General features: G+C 39.6%; 1 protein-coding gene across 4 annotated transcripts; it reads left to right on the top strand.

Annotated features, from left to right (window-relative positions):
- Positions 1-265: 265 nt before the first annotated feature.
- On the top strand, positions 266-19,275 carry Serbp1 (SERPINE1 mRNA binding protein 1). Of its 4 annotated transcripts, none has more exons than XM_051152240.1 (8): positions 266-689; positions 4,362-4,512; positions 5,162-5,302; positions 5,432-5,503; positions 6,353-6,427; positions 12,434-12,611; positions 16,757-16,930; positions 19,100-19,275. In XM_051152240.1, exons 1-8 carry the CDS (start codon positions 377-379, stop codon positions 19,154-19,156), a joined length of 1,161 nt encoding a protein of 386 aa, XP_051008197.1. In that variant the 5' UTR covers positions 266-376; the 3' UTR covers positions 19,157-19,275. The 4 variants fall into 4 exon arrangements, with proteins under 4 accessions (XP_051008197.1, XP_051008194.1, XP_051008196.1 ...); XM_051152237.1 differs by having other exon boundaries at positions 6,308-6,427; XM_051152239.1 differs by having other exon boundaries at positions 5,414-5,503.
- The last annotated feature ends 497 nt before the right edge of the window (positions 19,276-19,772 follow it).

The raw sequence follows: 19,772 nt of genomic DNA, 5'->3' as shown, positions 1-19,772 counted from the left end.
AAAGACCGAGAGTTTGAGGGTGACAAGAGCAGGTGGCAGAACTCCGCCCAGTACACGCTTCCCCACCTTCGCCGAGCACGCCGCACTCTCCTTCCATGAGATCCCGCCTCTCAGGCGCGCGCGAAGAGTTGCTGCGCGGTGCACTCCGGGAGTGGTAGTTCAGGAGTAGACAGTCGCCACGGGATAATCGGCTGTGGCCTACATGCCCCATGGTGCTGTGCGGCGTAGGCCGCTCCCGGATGTGTGCCTGGCGCCGGAAGAGAAGGCGGCCCCCCTCTCTCGGCCCGGCCATCTTGTGGGAAGAGCTGAAGCAGGCGCTTTTGGCTCGGCGCGGTCCGCTGCAATCCGTGGAGGAACGCGCCGCCGAGCCACCATCATGCCTGGGCACCTACAGGAAGGCTTCGGCTGCGTGGTCACCAACCGATTCGACCAGCTATTTGACGACGAATCGGACCCTTTCGAGGTGCTGAAGGCAGCAGAGAACAAGAAAAAAGAAGCCGGCGGGGGCGGCGTTGGGGGCCCCGGGGCCAAGAGCGCAGCTCAGGCCGCGGCCCAGACCAACTCGAACGCGGCGGGCAAACAGTTGCGTAAAGAGTCCCAGAAAGACCGCAAGAACCCGCTGCCCCCCAACGTCGGCGTGGCCGACAAAAAGGAGGAGACGCAGCCGCCGGTGGCGCTTAAGAAAGAAGGTAAAGCCGGGCGAGGCGGTGGGGAGCCCCGGGCTGGCGGGCAGGATGGGGGCGTGCGCCGCCGCCGCCGCTTGCTCGTGCAGCTGGAGGGGCCGCGGAGCCCTCGGAACCCCCCACGGTGCTGGGGAGCGTGGCTGGTCCCCGTGTCCCACGCCGCCAGCAGGCTCGGTGGGAGCCTTCCCGCCTCGGGCTGCCTGAGCGAGCTCCGAGAAGGCGTCCCCGGCGTTCCCGCCGATTCCGGCCGGGCGCTCGCCCGCCGCTGGCTCTTCCGCGCCCCGGGAGCAGCGCGGGCACTGCTTCCTGCCTGGAGTGCTCCTGTGTGCGGTGCCTGCTCTCCGGGCACCTGCCCCTGCCATCTTGTCCCACAATGGCGCGGACCCTCCTGGAAAGGCTCGGAGTTTCCAAGAAGGCTGCTGTCTGTGTTTGGGGCACTGGTAGAGTGGAGGAAGGTGCTGTTTGGGTCCCACGTGTGTGTGTTTTGTTGCGCTCTTTCGCTTTTGTGTTACACTTACTGTAACTTACTTACTGGAGTGTTTTAAACTGCTGGAAAGGAGAGGAGTTTGGCCCCGCTTGTTTTAGAAGGGGTTCTCAATGAATACTGAGCTTTATCAGAAGCCGCCTTCCAGCTCTCTGAAGCCCCCGGGTCTTAGCACTTTTCTTGCTTTGCCTCTCGGGTGAAATCAGTGCCCAGCCTGTCACGTCCCTGCAGCAGAGCGCTGTAAAGTCTGCAGCGTTTCCTTCACACGTGCGTGAAGCGTGGTCAGGTTAATAGTCTCTCCCAGGGCACTGGAAGTTTCAGAGTTGTTTTGAGTTTTGCATTCTTGCTCATTACTGGCTTACTGTGGGTGAAAAGGCAAAGAGGAGGAAAGTATATAATCAATAAATAGCAAATGGGTGTAGAAAGAACATAACCTGTAAATTGTAAAAGTTGCCACTGTATGATAAAGTTGCCTCTTACTGCCACGTGCTCATGAAAGGAATTGTTTCGCCTTAGGTTGTGCTAGTTTTGGGGGGGTGGCGGGGGGGCGAGGGGTATTTTTTTTTTTTTTTTTCATAAAGCTTGGGGTAAAACAACCAGTACCTAGTTGATTGGGAAGAAAAAAAAAAAAAAAGGAATTCTTGTGTTATTTGGAAGGGACAACATAGTCTGGAAGTGCTAGAAAATATCAGTTGGGCAGAGGTACTCACCCGATTAAGCTTTACAGTACACACACACTTGAATAAGGCATTTCATTCCTGTGTTAAGGAACACTGGCTGGTGTATTTTAAACAGCTAAAATTTACCTCCTTGATGCCTGTAATTGAAGAAAGTATACGAAAAGAGTTGAGTCTAAATAAGACACATCAGCTAGGTGAAATCATTAAAAATATTTAAAGCATGAAGCTTGATTATAAATTAACTTAGTTTTCATCACACAGCCAATCTATGATCTTATAACATTGTAAGTCATAAGTGTAGGGCATTTTATTTATAGCCAGGATCAAGTTTGTCATTTACTTAAGTCCTTCAGAAAACTTTCTCCTGTTAGTGGTCAACATTTTCTCCTAGTATTTCAGAAATCTTTTTTGATTGTATTGGGGATTGAACTCAGGAACTTGTCCATAATAAGGAAAACCTGTGCCACCCACATCCCCAATCCTTAAACCAGGCTTGCTTTGATATACAAAAGGGGCGGATTTAGAATAGAAATGCCAGTCGTGCTGTGTCTTGGATGGTGGTTGGTAGACTTGTAAGCAAAGTACCTACCTCTAAAAATGGTGTGTCCTGTGTCTCAATAACACAATACTGGAATGTAGTATTTTCCTTACATAAATTTTGTAGCTTTTGTTTATTGAAGAACTTGAGAATTGGCAAAATGTCATTTAGTGTAGAGCAGATTTTTGGGTTTAGCCCACCCTGGATATTAGTGCAATTAAGAACTCAAGTAGAGTTGAGAACAGTAAAAGAAGCTTGCATTTTTTAAAAAGTATCATTTCCATAAGGTGAATTTACTTTTTGTGTGGTGATAATGATAGACCCCCACCCCCCACATTTCCCAAACTAGACTAAAGCAGCTCTAACCCAGCTACACTCCCAACTCCTTGATGTACTTAATACACTTTTTTCCTGATTAAGTAGGCCTCATACTGAATATTGGGTGGGGAAGCAAGCCATTGTTCTTTGGGTGTGTTTAGCTTGGTTATCATTACAAGGACTGAGCTGGTTCCATAGCTCCACCCTAATGCACTATACTTCTGATGAAATATATGTAAATGTCTTGGTCTAAGGTCTACATTTAGGGCTTGTCCTGAGAATGTACAGAGAATGAGTTTTATTAGAGAATTTCACATTTACCCTAAGACTATAGTTAAAGATATACTGATGGTGTTCCATTTTCTTAGAATTACTTAATATTTTACAAAAATGACTTCTCAGCTATTTTTTTGATTCTACCTGAAATGTTAGGCGTGCTTTAACTATGAACGTGTCCTTAAGACTACCAATAATTCATTTTTATTTTTTGTTTATTTTTGTGAGTTTCCTATATTACCAGAAGAATTAGTCAATGCCTTAAATATCACTTGGTGCCATGAGCTTTCTATTTTCTTTTTTGTGGGTGGGTCCTGTGACCGAACTCTGTGCTTTGCATGATATTGACACCCTGGTAATAAGCTATAGTCACAGTCTCCTTAGTATATACCTGCTAAAAGAATGCCTCTCTGTGACTAATTCTTGAAGATGCATTAAAAGCAGATACTGAAGAGCAGACCTAGAAAAAGGCTCTCCCCTCACACAGGGTTTCTCTGTGTAGCCTTGGCTGTCCTAGACTCTCTTTGTAGACCAGGCTGTCCTTGAACTCAACTTATCCGCCTGCCTCTGTCTCCTGAGTGCTGGGATTAAAAGTGTGCGCCACCATGCCCAGCTGAAAAAGGCTTTCTATACAAACTAATAATGAAGTATTTCCTAATGCTTACAAAATAGTGTTTAAACATAGATTTGGAAATACATATATGTATGTGTAGGGCTATGTGTACACCCATACTTGGGCTTTGAATGTTTCAGGTCTGAGGAAGGTGGGTATTTTTCTTGGTTAAATAGCTCTATTTTCTTTTTTGGGACACGGTCTCTTTGTAATCTAGAGTGGCCTTGACCTTGCACACCTACCTTGTCTCAGCCATTCTTTTTAGTGTTAGTGTTATAGGGACTGTTTAGCTCAAAAGGCTATTTTAAATTAGGGAGTTGCTTCATAGAACTAAGTGGCTTTTGTTTTCTTTTCAGAATTATAATTTTATAGAATGAAGAGGTCTCTATTGCCTTCCCCTCCAGATTATATAGAATAATACAGTGAATTTAATTCTTCTGAGGGGCATGTTTAATGGATATCCAGTTTTTGGTTATTTAAGAATGGCTACTGGTATTAGCTTTGATGCTTTTAAAGCCAAAAATATATCAGTTGATTGAAATATCTGTCAGTTTAAATTTCTGTTGTAAGAGACTTTGACTTCTTGGAAACGAAAGGATAATGGTATTCAGTGATTTCTGTGTCAGTTACAGACTAGTTGTAGCTGAAGCTTGAGACGATTATTGTTGAGTAAGAATGTTGTATTACACATAGTCCATCAACCTTAATAATCTCAAGTTTTTGTGTTATAAAAATGATTTATTTGCTTATGCCGGTTATTTGTCATAAGGAATAAGGCGAGTTGGAAGAAGACCTGATCAACAACTTCAAGGTGATGGGAAAATAATTGATAGGAGACCAGAAAGGCGAGCACCTCGTGAAAGAAGATTTGAAAAGCCACTTGAAGAAAAGGGTGAAGGAGGTGAATTTTCAGTTGATAGGTAAGCTTAAAACAAGGTTTTCTTGCTTTGTCACCTTATCGTTAGATCTCAGTGTAAAGCTATAAATTGGGCATAATTGCCAGGTAGTAGTTGGAGGCCTTACTTATGTGTATTTCAGATAATTGTGACTATGTGTTGTATTTACATTTCTGGTAACATGTTTTAAATTAGTTCTCAATAGTAAATATTTTAATTAAGTCAATGGCCAGTTTCTTTTCTTTCCTCTGTCCAGTCAATGAGTTTATTGGCTCTCACTTACACAGTATATTAAAGCTACATGTGATGATAGTTTTTAGGTCTATTGCTGAAAAACAGTATAACATGCAGTGTGAGTCAGTGTATGTGTCTTAACAGCAGTGCTTTTCTTGCAAAGCAATTTCTAAATCTCTCGTATATGAGTAGAAATAAAGTTGGAGTTTTCTGCACTATGTATTAGGTAGGCGGATTGATGTGAGTTCGAGGCCAGCCTGGTCTGCAAAGCGAGTCCAGGACAGCCAAAGCTATACAGAGAAATCCTGTCTCAAAAAACCAAAAGTTAAAATTAAAAAATTATTGGGTTATGAGCCAATAAACGTATTTTTGAGCTTAGAGTGGGTTTTTCCAGTTTCTGGAAATATTAGAGATATAATTAAAAATTTTTTCTTTGTAGACCGATTATTGAACGGCCTATCCGAGGCCGAGGTGGTCTTGGAAGGGGTCGAGGAGGCCGTGGACGTGGAATGGGCCGAGGCGATGGATTTGATTCTCGTGGCAAACGTGAATTTGATAGGCATAGTGGAAGTGATAGATCGTAAGTCTTATATTGATTGTTGTATGCTTGAAATTTAGATGTGCTTATTTAATAAAAACAAAATTTGAATTTCTAGAACTAAAGAGTATAATGTTAACTCAGTTTTGTTAGTTCTTTTTCACATTACAGTGGCCTGAAACATGAGGACAAACGTGGAGGTAGCGGATCTCACAACTGGGGAACTGTCAAGGATGAATTAACGTTGGTATTCTGATTTTTTTATAAAGTTAAATAATGTCAGTGAAACCAAAACTGTAACTTACTAGTGGATAATGCTTAAATATTGTTCCTGAATGGATGTTCTGTCTCTAGGCCTTAACCTTATAGTATCTGATGGGATAAGTTTATGTTAAATGAACAGTTTTTCTATACTTACGTATATTAACGTTTTATTTTGATAATGGATGTATACTAATTTTCCTGAAGCCCCTGTTATGACGATCCTGGGAGTAGTAGAACTACTGGCATCATGTTGTAGTTTTGTTCTTGGCAAATTTGATAAGCCCTCTCTCTCTCTTGTTTTTTTTTTAACATTTTATTGAACTTTTAAATTTTATGCATATTGATGTGAGGGTGTCAGATCTTGGAATTACAGACAGTTGTGAGCTGCCATGTGGTTGCTGGGAATTGAACCCTGGTCCTTTGGAAGAGCAGGAGGTGCTCTAAACCACTGAGCCATCTCTTCAGCCCCCTCCCTCTTGGTTTTTGTTTTTGGATTTTTTTGAGATTGGGTTTTCTGTAGTCAAGGTTAGTCTTAACTTGCTATGTAGTTAATTACAGGCCTCTACTGCTGTGTCTGACTTTAAAAGCCTTGTTTTAAAATTGTGAATTAATTTGTGTATACAATGATTTGTTTTCTCCTAGAGGTCTACTGGAGATAAAATTAGTAGAAATAGAATTAAATTAGAAATACATAAGAATGTAAAAGTTTTTGCTTTGGTATAAAGGACTTTTGGCTACATGTAAATGGACCTAGATGCCTTTCTTTTTTCTTTCTTTCCTTAGAGAGTCTCCCAAATACATTCAGAAACAAATATCTTATAATTGCAGTGATTTGGATCAATCAAATGTGACTGAGGAAACACCTGAAGGTGAAGAGCACCCAGTGGCAGACACTGAAAATAAGTAAGTGGTTTTGTGTGATAAGACTCTTGCTTTGAGCATTACCTTGCTTTGTAGTTTAGGTTGTCTTGGAACTCAGGATTCTCCTGTCTCAGATTCTTAGTACTAAGAATTTAGGAGTATACTACCGTGCCTGATGTATTGTTAGCTTCATAATTATGCCGTTTTCAAACACCTTATAAAGGTTAAGGAAGCCAAGCGTGGTGTCACATGCCTGTAATCCCAGTACTCAGGAAGATAGTGGCAGGCCAATCTCTTATGAGATCAGCCTGGTTTACAAAGCCAGTCCAGGACAGCCAAGGCTACACAGAAAACCTGTGAAATTGGGAAATACACGTATATTAAGTAAAGCCTTTAGCCCTAATCAGAAAAAAATTACTTGAAACTATGAAAAGCAATGGTGAGAAAGTTTTTATCTCATTAGCATTGCCTTGCTGTGTAGTTTAGGTTGTCCTGGAACTCGGGATTAAATTTCTGTCTGATTCTAAGTTCTAAGAATTTAGAAGTGTCGTTTAAAAAAAGCTTGGTGTATATGAATATTGGCTGCACGTGTGTTAAGTGCGCTGCATTCATGTAACAGAGGCCAGGAGAGGGTGTTGGATCCCCTGGACTGTCAACCAGTGCTACAGTAAACAACAGGCTGTGGGTGTGTTTTGGCATACTGGTTTTATTTCCTTTAGATATGTTGTGAAACTCGATCTACTGGGCATGACATGCACACTACTGTCTTGAAACCAGTTCCTGCTAAATTAATGCTGGTTCACGTGGGGCTTGCCATGTGGTCTGAGGACCCTGCCTTTTCTGAGTATGTATGAGCTATAATGATTGCTAACGGATGGGTGAAAACTTTTTTTCCTGGTATTATTGCTCATTAGTTTCCTGTGTGCCTGTTAAAAAAACCCTTACCCATATGCTTATAAATAACTAATGAAACTCATTGGTCCACCATGAGGGTGGAATAATTTAACTTGTGTGTGCTTCATGTGGAGCATATATATGTTTATTCATGTCTACCCAGGAAAAGTTAAGTTCATACTATATTTCAAATGATGAAATTGTTGTATTTCTAGGTGTTTATTCTTTTGAGAACCTTTGATTTCCATTGTGGCTGTATTGATGTACATTTCTGATATTGTTGGAGGAATATTTTCTCTGCATCCTCATCAACATTTATTTCTCTTTCTGTTAATAGCTGTTTATGACTAGGACGATATGATCCCACTGTGATTTTGATAGTGTTCTGTTTTTGATAGTCAGGGTCTCATGTAGCTCTGACTGGAGAATCACTTTGCTTAATTATGATCCTTTCCAAGTGCAGGGATTACAGGTGTGCCCAGTCATGTCGTTGCATTGCTAGGACTCTTACTTTAGGACCTCATGTGCTAGGTGTGCACTACCATCTGAGTTACATATAATGTGGCCATTCGTATTTCTTTTGAGAAAGGGCTTCTTAGATCATTTACACACACACACACACACCTTTTCCTTTTTCTCTTTCTCTTTGGTTTTTCCAGCAGGGTTTTTCTGTGTAACAGCCCTGGCTGCCCTGGACTCACTTTGGATTAACTATGCCTTCCAAGTGCTGGTCTGGCTGGGCGGCGGTGGTGGTGCACGCCTTTAATCCCAGCACTCTGGAGGCAGAGGCAGGTAGGTCCCCGTGAGTTTGAGGCTAGCCTGGTCTACAGTGCAAGTCTAGGACAGCCAAGGCTACACAGAGAAACCCTGTCTCCAAAAACAAAACAAAAAAACCCAAGTGCTGGTCTGCCCTCATTTACTAATTTTTTTAAAAGCCAGACTGCTTTTTTATTGTTGAGCTGTTTGCATTTGTTAGTCACTTGTTGCTGAGTGGGTTACATATTTTCTTCCATCTGTGTACATTGTCTTTGATGTAATCCCATTGATCACCTTTTCTTTTTTTTCCTTACCTTTCAGGGTCTTTGGCTAGACCCATTCTCCTGAAGTATTCCTGTTTTTTGAACTTTGTTACTGGTTTTTGTTTGTTTGTTCTTGTTTTGTTTTTTAAGACAGGGTTTCTCTGTGTAGCCTTAGCTGTCTTGGACTTGCCTTGAAGACCAGGCTGGCCTTGAACTCAGAATGATCCATCTGCCTCCCTAGTGCTGGGATTACAAGCGTGCGCCAACATGCCTGGCTATTATTTGTTATTATTGGATGCTGTAACTCTGTGTATGTGCATGATGTGCATGCAGTACCCATGGAGGCCAGAGGAGGTCATTAGATCTATACTTGGAGTTGGCCGTAACTGCTGAGTGATTTTTCAAGTCCTGTTTGATTTTTGAGACAGGGTCTCACTATTTTACAGTGCTGGCCTAGAGTAGACCAGGCTGGTTCAGAAGGTCTGCTTGCCTCTCTTCTCTAGTGCTTCTCTCTGTAGTGCTGGGCTACCACTCACCATTCAATCCATTTACATTTTTTAACTGGTGAGTTGGTTGTTTTGTTTCTGTTTTTTCTTTTGTTTGTTTGTTTGTTTTTTTCCAGACAGGGTTTCTGTGTATGTGTGTAGCCTTGGCTGTCTAGTAATTACAGTGTACACGAGGTGGCTGGTCTTGATCTGCCTCCCAAGCACTGGGATTAAAGGTATGCACCACCACGCCCTCTTGAGTTGGTTTTTATACAGAGCATAGGAGCAAGCCCAGGTTTCCGACTGTCATTTATTGAAAAGACTGTCATTGTCTGGTGTATGTTCTTATGGAATTGTAATGTGAAATAATCAATTGGCCGCAAATATATGGATTCATTTTTAGGTTTTCTGTCTTGTTACTTGTTCTCAGGTCACATCAGATCAGTCAGAGAAGGAGTTGTCTTTGTAAACTTTCTTCCAAAAGAATAGTGCTGGTAGCTGGACATGGTAATAAAGGCCATAAATAGTACTTAGGTGGTAGATGCAGAATGATCAAGAGTCCAAGTCCAGTCTGGGCTACATAGCAAGGCTACAGGGGGAAAAAAAAGGAATAAGAAGAAATATGAACTGCTATTTTGGGGAATGGAGAGATGATTCAGAGGTTAAGAGCACCAACTGCTCTTCCAGAGGTCCTGAGTTCAATTCCCAGTATCCACATGGTGTCTCACAGCCATCTGTTAAGTTGATCTTACGACCTTTTCTGGCCTGCAGGTGTACATATATATAACAATAACTAAATAAATCTTTTTTTTTTTCTTTGTTTTTTTTTGAGACGGTTTCTCTGTGTAGCCTTGGCTGTCCTGGACCTACTTTGTAGACCAGGCTGGCCTGCCTCTACCTCCCTGAGTGCTGGGATTAAAGGCATGCACTACCACGCCCAGCTGCTTTTTTTTTTTTTTTTTTTTTTTTTTTTTTTTTTTTTTTTTTTTTTTTTTGAGACAGGGTTTCTCTGTGTAGCCTTGACTGTCCTGGACCAGGCTGGCCTCAAGTTCACAGAAATCTGCCTGAGCAAGTCTTGATGAGTGGAAACTTGTATTTTGTGGTCTTGTTGGACCAAGGAGAACAATCACTGGAATATATAAAAGTAAATGTGAATGGATTTTTTTTTAACTTTTTTTTTTTTTTTTTTTTTTTTTTTTGGTGGCTGGAGAGACAGCCTTGGGTGCTGGGAACCGAACTCTTATGTTTATGGTTGTGAGCCTATCCTTTAACGGCTGAGCCATCTCTCCAGCTCAGATTTTTTTTTTTTTAAAAAACATATTGAGAATTTATGCTGGGCATGGTGGCACATACCTTTAATCCCAGCAGAGGCAGGTGAATCTCTGAATGTGAGACCAGCCTGATCTATAGAGAGTTTCAGGACTGGCAGAGCCATAAAAGGAAACCCTATCTTGAAAAATATCAAAACAGCAACAAAAGAACTTATAATATATTTCATATTATATATGAAATGTATTACTTTGGAGGAATAAACATATAGGGATTAATGGTGAATCTGTTTTGGTTTTTCGAGACAGGGTTTCTCTGTAGCCTTGGCTGTCCTGGACTTGCTTTACATACCAGGATCGAACTCAACAAAGATCCACCTGCCTCCTCAGTGCTGAGATTACAGGCGTGTCCCACCGTGCCTGGCTTTTTTTTTTATTACACAAATGTGAATCATTTTGAGAGTGATCCTCAAAGACTTTCTCAGAACAAAATACATTCATGGATTATTAGAAAGGATTCTTCTGGGCTGGGCATGGTGCTACACACCTTTAATCCCAGCACTCAGAGGCAGAGGCAGGTGGATCGCTGTGAGTTCGAGGTCTGCCTGGTCTACAAAGTGAGTCCAGGACAGCTAAGGCTATGCAGAGAAACCCTGTCTCTGGGGGAAAAAAGGATTCTTCTGGTCAGGAGCAATTGAAGTAATTGTTCTAATGAAGATGATGCTCACCACTCAGAGTAGTCTGATCTTAGTCAAGCATGCGGAAACCAAATGTAATCTTATTTGTAGGGTTCACTGTTAGAACTGGTGAGCTTTCGTTCTGTCTGTAAAATGATTTGATATACTTAATGTTCAATAATGTCCCGTCAAGATTGAAAGTAAATTTGCTCCAGGAAATTGTAAGATAGAATCTGTCCAAATACAAAGAACTATATAAATATATTTTAGCAGTGATGTTAAACTAAATCACTTGCTATGTTTGGGAAGAAGCAGAGCTCCCAAAATAGCAACTGGTTTGTTTGGTGACATTTGGAATTAGACTAAGATAATAGGTTCCTAGGCTATGCATGATATAGAAAGGGGAACAGATACTTACAATAGCTAAGGTCTGGGAATTATATTGGTATTAATATTGAGACCAGTTTGTTTTTGTGGACAGTCCATTACTAGTGAGACCTCAGTCTTCCTGTCCATATGTTAGAGGTTGGTTGGTTTGAGAGTTGGAATTACATAGACTTTCAGATTTGTAGGAATGAAGTTTTTATTCTTTGCTTGAGTGCTAAATTAGAACATCAGATAATGGCCCCCTTTATTGAAATGAAAACATGGGTAGAGATGGTTCAGTCAAATAAACTGCTGCTCACGTCTCAAGACCTTTCTAGCACCCACATAAACCCAGGCATGGTTGCACACCTGACCAACCTTACCTCTCCTAATGGGGGTGGGAGGATTTTCTAGAGCTCATGGGCCAGCCAGCCTAGCCAGTTGGTTAGCTTTAGCTTCAGTGAAAGATCATGGTCTCAAAAAATAAAGCAGAGAATGATTAGAGAAAATGCCAATATTGGCCTTTGTGTGCACAAGCGCAAGTGAACACCTGTGTGCACTGCATACACTGCTTTAGAAGAAAATATACAAATTAGTCACACAAGATGGTACAGTTTAAAGTATTGTATCAAAGAAATGTGTATTAATGGGTTAATAATAATGTTTCAAGGTAGATATTATAGCATAATTTGTTCAAAAAATCTGTATGCAAATGGACTCATCTCTACCATGCTGCATGGTGGTCTCTGGGTTATAGAGAAAGCTACAATTTCACTCTTGAAATCTACTAATAGAGTACTGACAGAGTATCCTATTGTAATTTTATATATCATATTTTCCAGCATGTAAGACGATTCCCCCCCTCCCCCCATTTTAACTTTTCCAGTTAAAATAGAGTTTAGAATATACTCGCCATATAAAACTTGCACACCCTGTGCTGCAGTCTCTGGCTGCAAACTATATTTTAACTGGAAAAGTTAAAATTGGGAATCATTTTATATGCTGGAATATAAATATATAAATAAATAACAATTATGTATATGCGCACATAGTTTACATTTTTGCTGTATGTATATGGGAGTTTTGCCTATGGGTATGTATGTACCATTTGCTTGTTTGTTGCATAGGGATTCAGAAGAAGGCTGTGGTCTCCTAGAACTGGAGTTACAGGGAGTAGTGAGCTAGCTATCCTGTGTGCTGGGAACTGCTCCACAGCTCTCAGCAAGAATAGCCAAGTCAGTGAGTGCTCTTAACCTGAGCCATCTCTTCAGTCCCCCAAATATTTTCCTATAAGTTAGTATCAGCCATCAGGCATAAAATTTAAATATCTTGTTCACAGGGAGAATGAAGTTGAAGAGGTTAAGGAAGAGGGTCCAAAAGAGATGACTTTGGATGAGTGGAAAGCTATTCAGAATAAAGACCGAGCAAAAGTAGAATTTAATATCCGAAAACCAAATGAAGGTGCTGACGGACAGTGGAAAAAGGGATTTGTTCTGCATAAGTCAAAAAGTGAAGAGGTAAAGTTAAAATTATTTAAATCTGTTCAGATGTGACTTGAATTATAATGTTTGTTTTAGTTTTTATATGAATAACTTTGTTTTTTCACAGTTGGGTTTCCTGTGGAACTTGTCCTGGAACTTGTTCTGTAGGCCAGGCTGGCTTTGAACTTAGACCCAGCTGCTTCTGCCTCCCAAGTGCAGGGGTTAAAGACATGGACCATCACTGCCCGGCTAGGCCAATACGGATAACTTTTAAGCTTTATTTTAGGCTTATTTAGTGTAGATAACTTTCTCAGAAAGAAAAATATTCAGAACTCACAAAATGCTAGTATTTTTCCTTATTATGGAATGGTGTCTTATAAAGACTAATTATAATTTCTTTTATCTCTGAAACATGGAAATGAATGTAAATATTTGAGAGTAATGTTGATGGCTAAGGCTTATGTAAATATGAATCTACCCAAACACATTACTTCTCATATTATTTTTCCCTAGCAGCTTTTGCTGACCTTTTTGATCCATGCATTTATTCATGCCAAGTTCTGTCATCACAAGGTAAAGTTAAATGTTAGGCAGCCTATAATTCACAAGATTTCTTTCTTTCTTTTATTTCCCTGAGGCAGGGTTCTCTGTGTAGCCTTGGCTGTCCTGGACTCGCTTTGTAGACCAGGCTGATTTCTAACAGCGATCTACCTGCCTCTGCCTCTGTTTAAGTGCTGGGATAAAAGGCATGTGCCACACTACCTGGCTAATTACAAGATTGAATAAGGTTTTGTCCTCTGCCTCTGTTTAAGTGCTGGGATAAAAGGCATGTGCCACACTACCTGGCTAATTACAAGATTGAATAAGGTTTTGTTTACCCACTTATTTTTGATACTGAGGCATGAACCTAGGGCTTCAAACATAATGCACATTTTCTGTTATTGAGTCATAACCCGTAGCATTTTGGTTTATTGGACATATAAATGGCTGAGGCCAATATGAGAAACATTGTAAAGTAGAATTGAGGTTAAATAGAATTGGTTTAGAGGAGGGATGGTTTTTAACGTTTACTTTATAAAAACATAAATGAGGAAATTGTCTTAAACGTCAAGTCATTGTGTTTTCTTTTTCTTTCTCCTTTTTTTTTAAAGATTCATTTGGGCTGAAGAGATGGCTCAGAGGTTAAAAGCACTGTGTTCTTCCAAAGGTCTGAGTTTAGTTCTCATCAACAACTTGGTGGCTCACAATCATCTATAATGAGATCTGGTGCCCTCTTCTGGTGTGCAGTGTGAGCAGAATACTGTATACATAAAAAATGAATAAGATTTTGTTTATTTATGTGTATGATCTATCTGCATGTATACCTGCATTCCAGAAGAGGGCATTAGAGTGTATAGATGGTTGTAAGCCACCATGTGGTTGCTGGGAATTGAACTCAGGACGCCTGGGAGAGCAAACACTGCTCTTAACTGCTGTGCCATCTCCAGCCCTTAAATGTCAAGTCTTAAAAAGTACAGTCTGTTTCATTAGAATGAATTTTTCTTTTTTGGTTTTTCGAGACAGAGTTTCTAAACTGTGTAGCCTTGCCTGTCCTGGACTCACTTGTAGACCAGGCTGGCCTTGAACTCACAAAGTTCCAACTGCTTCTATGTCCCAAGTGCTGGGCTTAAAGGCATGTACCACCATGTCCGGCTTAGAATGAATTTTTCTTGCAGTTAAGATTGTTAGTGTCGTAGAAGTAGAACAACATAGATGGACATCCTGATGGAACTCTAAAAATCAATGTAGAAATTTCCACCTAAAATAGCAATCTATGTTAATATGATAAATCTAATTGTAATATTAGGAAAATTCATCAGTATATTAATATGTGTGTTCTAATTTGAAATATTTTACCAGAACTTTTCAGAAAACTACACCAGTCCTGTTTATGTATGATTTTTGTCTTGTTTTTAGTTAATCTGAAGTCAACTAAGGTCCAAAAAGACTAAATAGAAAGTTGTAGAAATTCATAAGTTGCATTCCATTTTGAATAGTGTGGTAGAGGCTTAGCGTTCTCCTAAACTGATGGTGTGAATCATTGGTTTACAACTGTATCTTACCTTCATTGGGTGCACTACTTGCCCATTAGTTCATATATAGGAACTGTAGGCTTTGGTTTCAGGCGTTTCCTGGATTTTAATATCTTCTGTAAATATTGGAGACTGCTATATAAAGTAAGAAGGTATGATTTGCAATTTTTGAAAATTATAAAATACATGGTTGGCTTTGAAAAATGTGAAACTTTTGACATTCTTTATCAAGCTACTCTGGGTTCATAAATTTTGCCTTTGTGATGTGAATATGGACTTTCACATTGAGACTACCTATATGACAATAATGTGATGTAAACTGAATCACTACTGACAGCAGAGATGAGTGTAAGTTGATATTCCAGGTGCTCTTAGAGATGAGTGAGTGGGTTTGTTTGGTGTCACCACATTCTAAAAGTCAACCTAAAAGTTAGGAAAGTGCCCCGAGCATCAAAACTTCTGTGTAGTAAACCTATCAACATTTATTTTATGTATTTATAATTTATTTAACTCTTTATTTTTTGCTTTGGTTTTTAGTTTTTTGAGACAGGGATTCTCTGTGTGGCCTTGGTTGTCCTGAACCACTTTGTAGAGCAGGCTGGCCACGAACTCATAGAGATCCATCCATCTTCCTCTGCCTCCCAAGTGCTGGGATTAAAGGCACGCACCACCACTGCCTGGTTTATTTAACTTCATTTTATATGCATAGGCATGAGGGTGTTAAATCCCCAGGAACTGGAGTCATAGACAGTTATGAGCTGCCTTGTACATACTGGGAATTTAACCCCTGTTCTCTGTAAGAGCAGCCAGTGCTCTTAACCACTGAGCCATTTCTTCAGCCCTGATCCAGATTTAAATGTATTCAGTTGAGCTTGTTTTGCTTCTGTGCTCTAGAAAATAAATGACATTAATTCCTTGAAATACCAAACATTTATACCCAGATAAAAACACAAGCTATAAAAGTGGTTTTTAATTTACCTAATGCCTTTGTAATTTATATTTATCATTTTTAGATTTCCTTAAAATTTATATTTAAAGAACTGTATTGCCTTTAAAATTGAGTTATATCTAAAGGGATAGAATTTAATTTGGATATTAGTATATAGAAATGAATGTAAATAGAATGTTCATTTTGTTTTACAGCAATAACAGCTGTGATCTTTCAGGTAACTAGAAAGGACAGTGTATTCATTACCCTTCAAAAATAGATTTTATGTGCATTAAGAATAAGAAAAAGCCAACTTTGATTAGTGTAAAGCAAACTTTTAAGCCAGGGATTAAAAGCAATTTCATCTATAATAAAAATCAGGCATTAAGTGATACTAAGGTTTTTCTTCCATTCTAAGACATGTAGCTTATATATAAAGATGCTAGTTTTGTTTTAACACTTTATTAGTAAAGTCTTTTTAGTGAATCCCAGGAGTCCCTTATGTAAAGTTTACATTGTTTGACTTGAAGCAATTTATATGGAGGAACAATGAAGGATGAAAAATCCTTGCCTTAAAAGCTTGAAACCAGACAGCTTTCTGGTTTTGATATATTTGCAGTGTCCCTAATTTGAAAATCATGGTACCCTCAAAAATGTTGATATTTGAGGTAGGCATGCTTGTTCAACCTATAACTGCATGTAAACAACAAAACTGAAGTAATTTGTACATTCAGTCTTGTGTAGGTGGTCCTAGTTTGAAAGAATATAAAAACCCCCCAGATTTATCACTAGAAGAAACTGCATGCCTTTTATCCAAAGATCATTAGGGGTTCACAGTGGAATCACAGTTTGAAGGACCTGTTTTAAATATCACATAGACTCACTGCTGAAAGGTTGAGTACTAGAGTGAAAACTTGTTACTTACGTTATATGCCATTAAACAAGGACTATTGGTCTCATCTGCAGTTCAGAGGAATTTGCGATAAAGGAAAGTTAATTCTTCAAGGTCACTCCCTGAGCCACACATGAGCTTATTATCTGTAGAGCTAGATGGTGGTGGATATATTTTAATTCACACAAAGTACAGGATTGGTAATTGGTCTTTAGGAGAAAGCACATTTAGCAATTTTGCAGTATTACCTTTATATTAATTACCCAAAAGCCTTCATTTAATATTTTAGGCTCATGCTGAAGATTCAGTTATGGACCATCATTTCCGGAAGCCAGCAAATGATATAACGTCCCAACTGGAGATCAATTTCGGAGATCTAGGTCGCCCAGGACGTGGTGGCAGGGGAGGACGTGGTGGACGTGGGCGTGGTGGTCGTCCAAACCGTGGCAGCAGGACTGATAAGGTAATTTTAAGATGGCTTTTTTTGTTTGTTTGAAGTGATTTAGGACTTAAAAGAGATTACTGGCGAGATATTTTAGAGTGGAGGATTAGCAGAACTAAAGAAAAATAACTTATTTCCAAGAAACATTTGAGACAAGATTTCACTGTGGAGTTAGGCTGACCTGGAACTCACTATGTAGACCAAGCAGTCTTTGAACTTGAGATCTGCCTGCCTCTGACCGCGGGAGTGCTGGGATTAAAGACATGTGCTAACCACGCCTAGCGTTAGGTTTTTTTTTTTCCCCCCCCTTTATTTTTTAAAGTACCTTAATGATTAGAATAGTGCTGCCAGTGAGTTGAACTAACCATACTATTGAGTTCTTACTTTGAGCTTGTCAGGGTGCTGTTTTACTCTAAATGTATCTTCACTACTGAATAAATCAAGGTATAGAACAATTTTAGGATTACAAAAGTTTCCCTGAAACGCTAGTCTACTCTGTGATTTAAGAGTGGCATTCAAGCTGGGTGGCAGTAGCAAACGCCTTCAGTCCCAGCTCTCAGAAGGCAGAGGTAGACGGATCTCTGAGTTTGAGAGCAGCCTGTTTTACAAAAGAAGTTCTAGCACAGCCAGGGCTACACAGGAAAACCCTGTCTTAAAAAACAACAAAGAAGTGGAATTCAGTGTTAATCTTTGTTTATCAGTGCTGTATCAGGCCGTCCAAATGTGCAGTTAGGCCTTACCCTCTCAAAGAGTTTATTTGTGTGTCTTTGCTATCATGCCCACCCCAAAACATTTTTAAAATGTGAACTTTTGATAGATGCCCATGGAGTTGATTTTGAAATCACAATTGCCTGCTAGGAGAGTGTTAGGATAACCTTAACTTCTCACTGTTTTACTTGTAATGCCTTTTGATTTTTCTGGACAGCATTTCTCTGTGTAGCTTTGCCTGTCCTGGATTTGCTTGGTAGACGAGGCTGGCCTCCCTCAACACCACTGCTCCTGGCCCTTTATTTTTATCTTTTTGAGACTATGTCTCACTTTTCAACTGACCTGTTCTGGAATTCACTGTGTAGACCAGGCTGGTGTCTACCACCCAGGTGTATTAAAGACCTACACTACCACACCTGGCTCAGTAATTGTTTTTTATTTTGTTTTGTTTTTTGAGACAGAGTTTCTCTGTGTAGCCTCAGCTGTCCCGGACTCGCTTAGTAGATCATGCTGGCATGCCCAAACCACACCTGGCTGTTTTGTTTTTAAAAGTAGCCTTACCTCAGTAGTTCTCAACTTCCCTAATGCTGCAACCATACAGTCCTCATGTTGTGGTGACTACCAACCATAAAATTATTTACATTACTGCTTCATAACTATTTTTGCTACTGTTATGAATCATGATGTAAAATCTGTATCAGGATGTCCAATACAACACCTGTGAAAAAGTCATTGCCACACAAAGGATTGTGACCCACAGGGTGAAAACCACTGCTGTACCTGTTTCTTAGGAGTCTTTCTGTGTATAGTGGTGTAGTGGCAATGCTATTGGTTTTCTCATCAGTGATAGTTTCCTGACTCTTTATAGAGGATGATTTTACATATATGTGCATTTTCAATGTTTTCAGGCTGTATATAAATAGTTGGTTCTTTTCTAATATTGAATGTGCTAATTAAATAATTACCTACTGACTTTATATTGATAACACTTATATGTTGCCAAGTGAAAAATTAAAATTAGTAAAGAAGTGTGAACCCACATGTTGGAATGTGAATCTACTTAATATGAAGTTGTAAGTAACCCTGGTGTGGTAGCACACACCTATAATCCCAGCACTCGGAAGATGAGACATCATGAAATTGAGGGTAGCCTGAAGCGACAAAATCTTGTCTGGGGATGGGGAATGTATCACTTTGTGGTAGAACACTTAATCTAGCATGTACAAGCCCTGTGTATAGTTCACAGCAAGTCAAATAATTAAAGTAGTTAGTTCATTGAAGAGAAATTCATTGCAAATATATGTAGTCTTATTGGGATTTATAATTTTGTTTTTAAAGTAAAAGCTTTGATCTATTTTATGACGTGTTTTAACATGAAGACTTTTTTTTTTTTCTAGATTTCAGTGTCTAAACGCAGACTATTTCCAAGATTTGAGAATTGTGGTTAATTTTTTGCTTTTGTTTTTTTTTCCCTCTCTCTAGTCAAGTGCTTCTGCTCCTGATGTAGATGACCCAGAGGCATTCCCAGCTCTGGCCTAACTGGATGCCATAATACAACACTGGTTCCTTTGTGGACCCTCCTGTTCAAAGCTTTTGCATGCTTAAGGATCCCAAACAACTAAGAATTAAAAAAAAAAAAAAAAAAAAAAAAAAAAAAAGACTGTCATTCATACCATTCACACCTACAGACTGAATTTTATCTGTTTTGAAAACGAACTTCTCTAGCTACACAGAAGTAACAAATGTTAGTCAGTTTTGTATTTAGAAATGTATTGGTAGCAGGGATGTTTTCATAATTTTCAGAGATTATGCATTCTTCATGAATACTTTTGTATTGCTGCTTGCAAATATGCATTTCCAAACTTGAAATATAGGTGTGAACAGTGTGTACCAGTTTAAAGCTTTCACTTCATTTGTGTTTTTTAATTAAGGATTTAGATGTTTCTTCAATTACAACCTGGTTTTAAATATTGGACATAATACTGGTTTTAATACCTGCTTTGCATTTCCACACATGGTCAGCTGGGACATGGATACTTCTGACTGAGTAGATTTTATGCTGCGTGGAATACTAACCACTATGTATTTTAACTGTATTTTCATTTGGGAGTTGAAATATTCTGGGGGCCCCCATACCCCATCTTATGATAGTTGA

This window comes from Acomys russatus, chromosome 10 (assembly GCF_903995435.1).
Source record: "Acomys russatus chromosome 10, mAcoRus1.1, whole genome shotgun sequence".
Lineage (NCBI taxonomy): Eukaryota > Metazoa > Chordata > Mammalia > Rodentia > Muridae > Acomys > Acomys russatus.
Note: the sequence above shows the minus strand (reverse complement) of the source record. Positions and strands in the feature narration are given on the sequence as shown.

Bases quoted from the DNA above. Each gene is read 5' to 3' on its own strand.
- Serbp1 (XM_051152236.1), top strand. From the start codon at position 377: ATGCCTGGGCACCTACAGGAAGGCTTCGGCTGCGTGGTCACCAACCGA. The intron at 4,513-5,161 runs GTAAGCTTAAAA...TTTTCTTTGTAG, and splicing joins GGTGAATTTTCAGTTGATAG to ACCGATTATTGAACGGCCTA. The intron at 6,428-12,433 runs GTAAGTGGTTTT...TCTTGTTCACAG, and splicing joins GTGGCAGACACTGAAAATAA to GGAGAATGAAGTTGAAGAGG.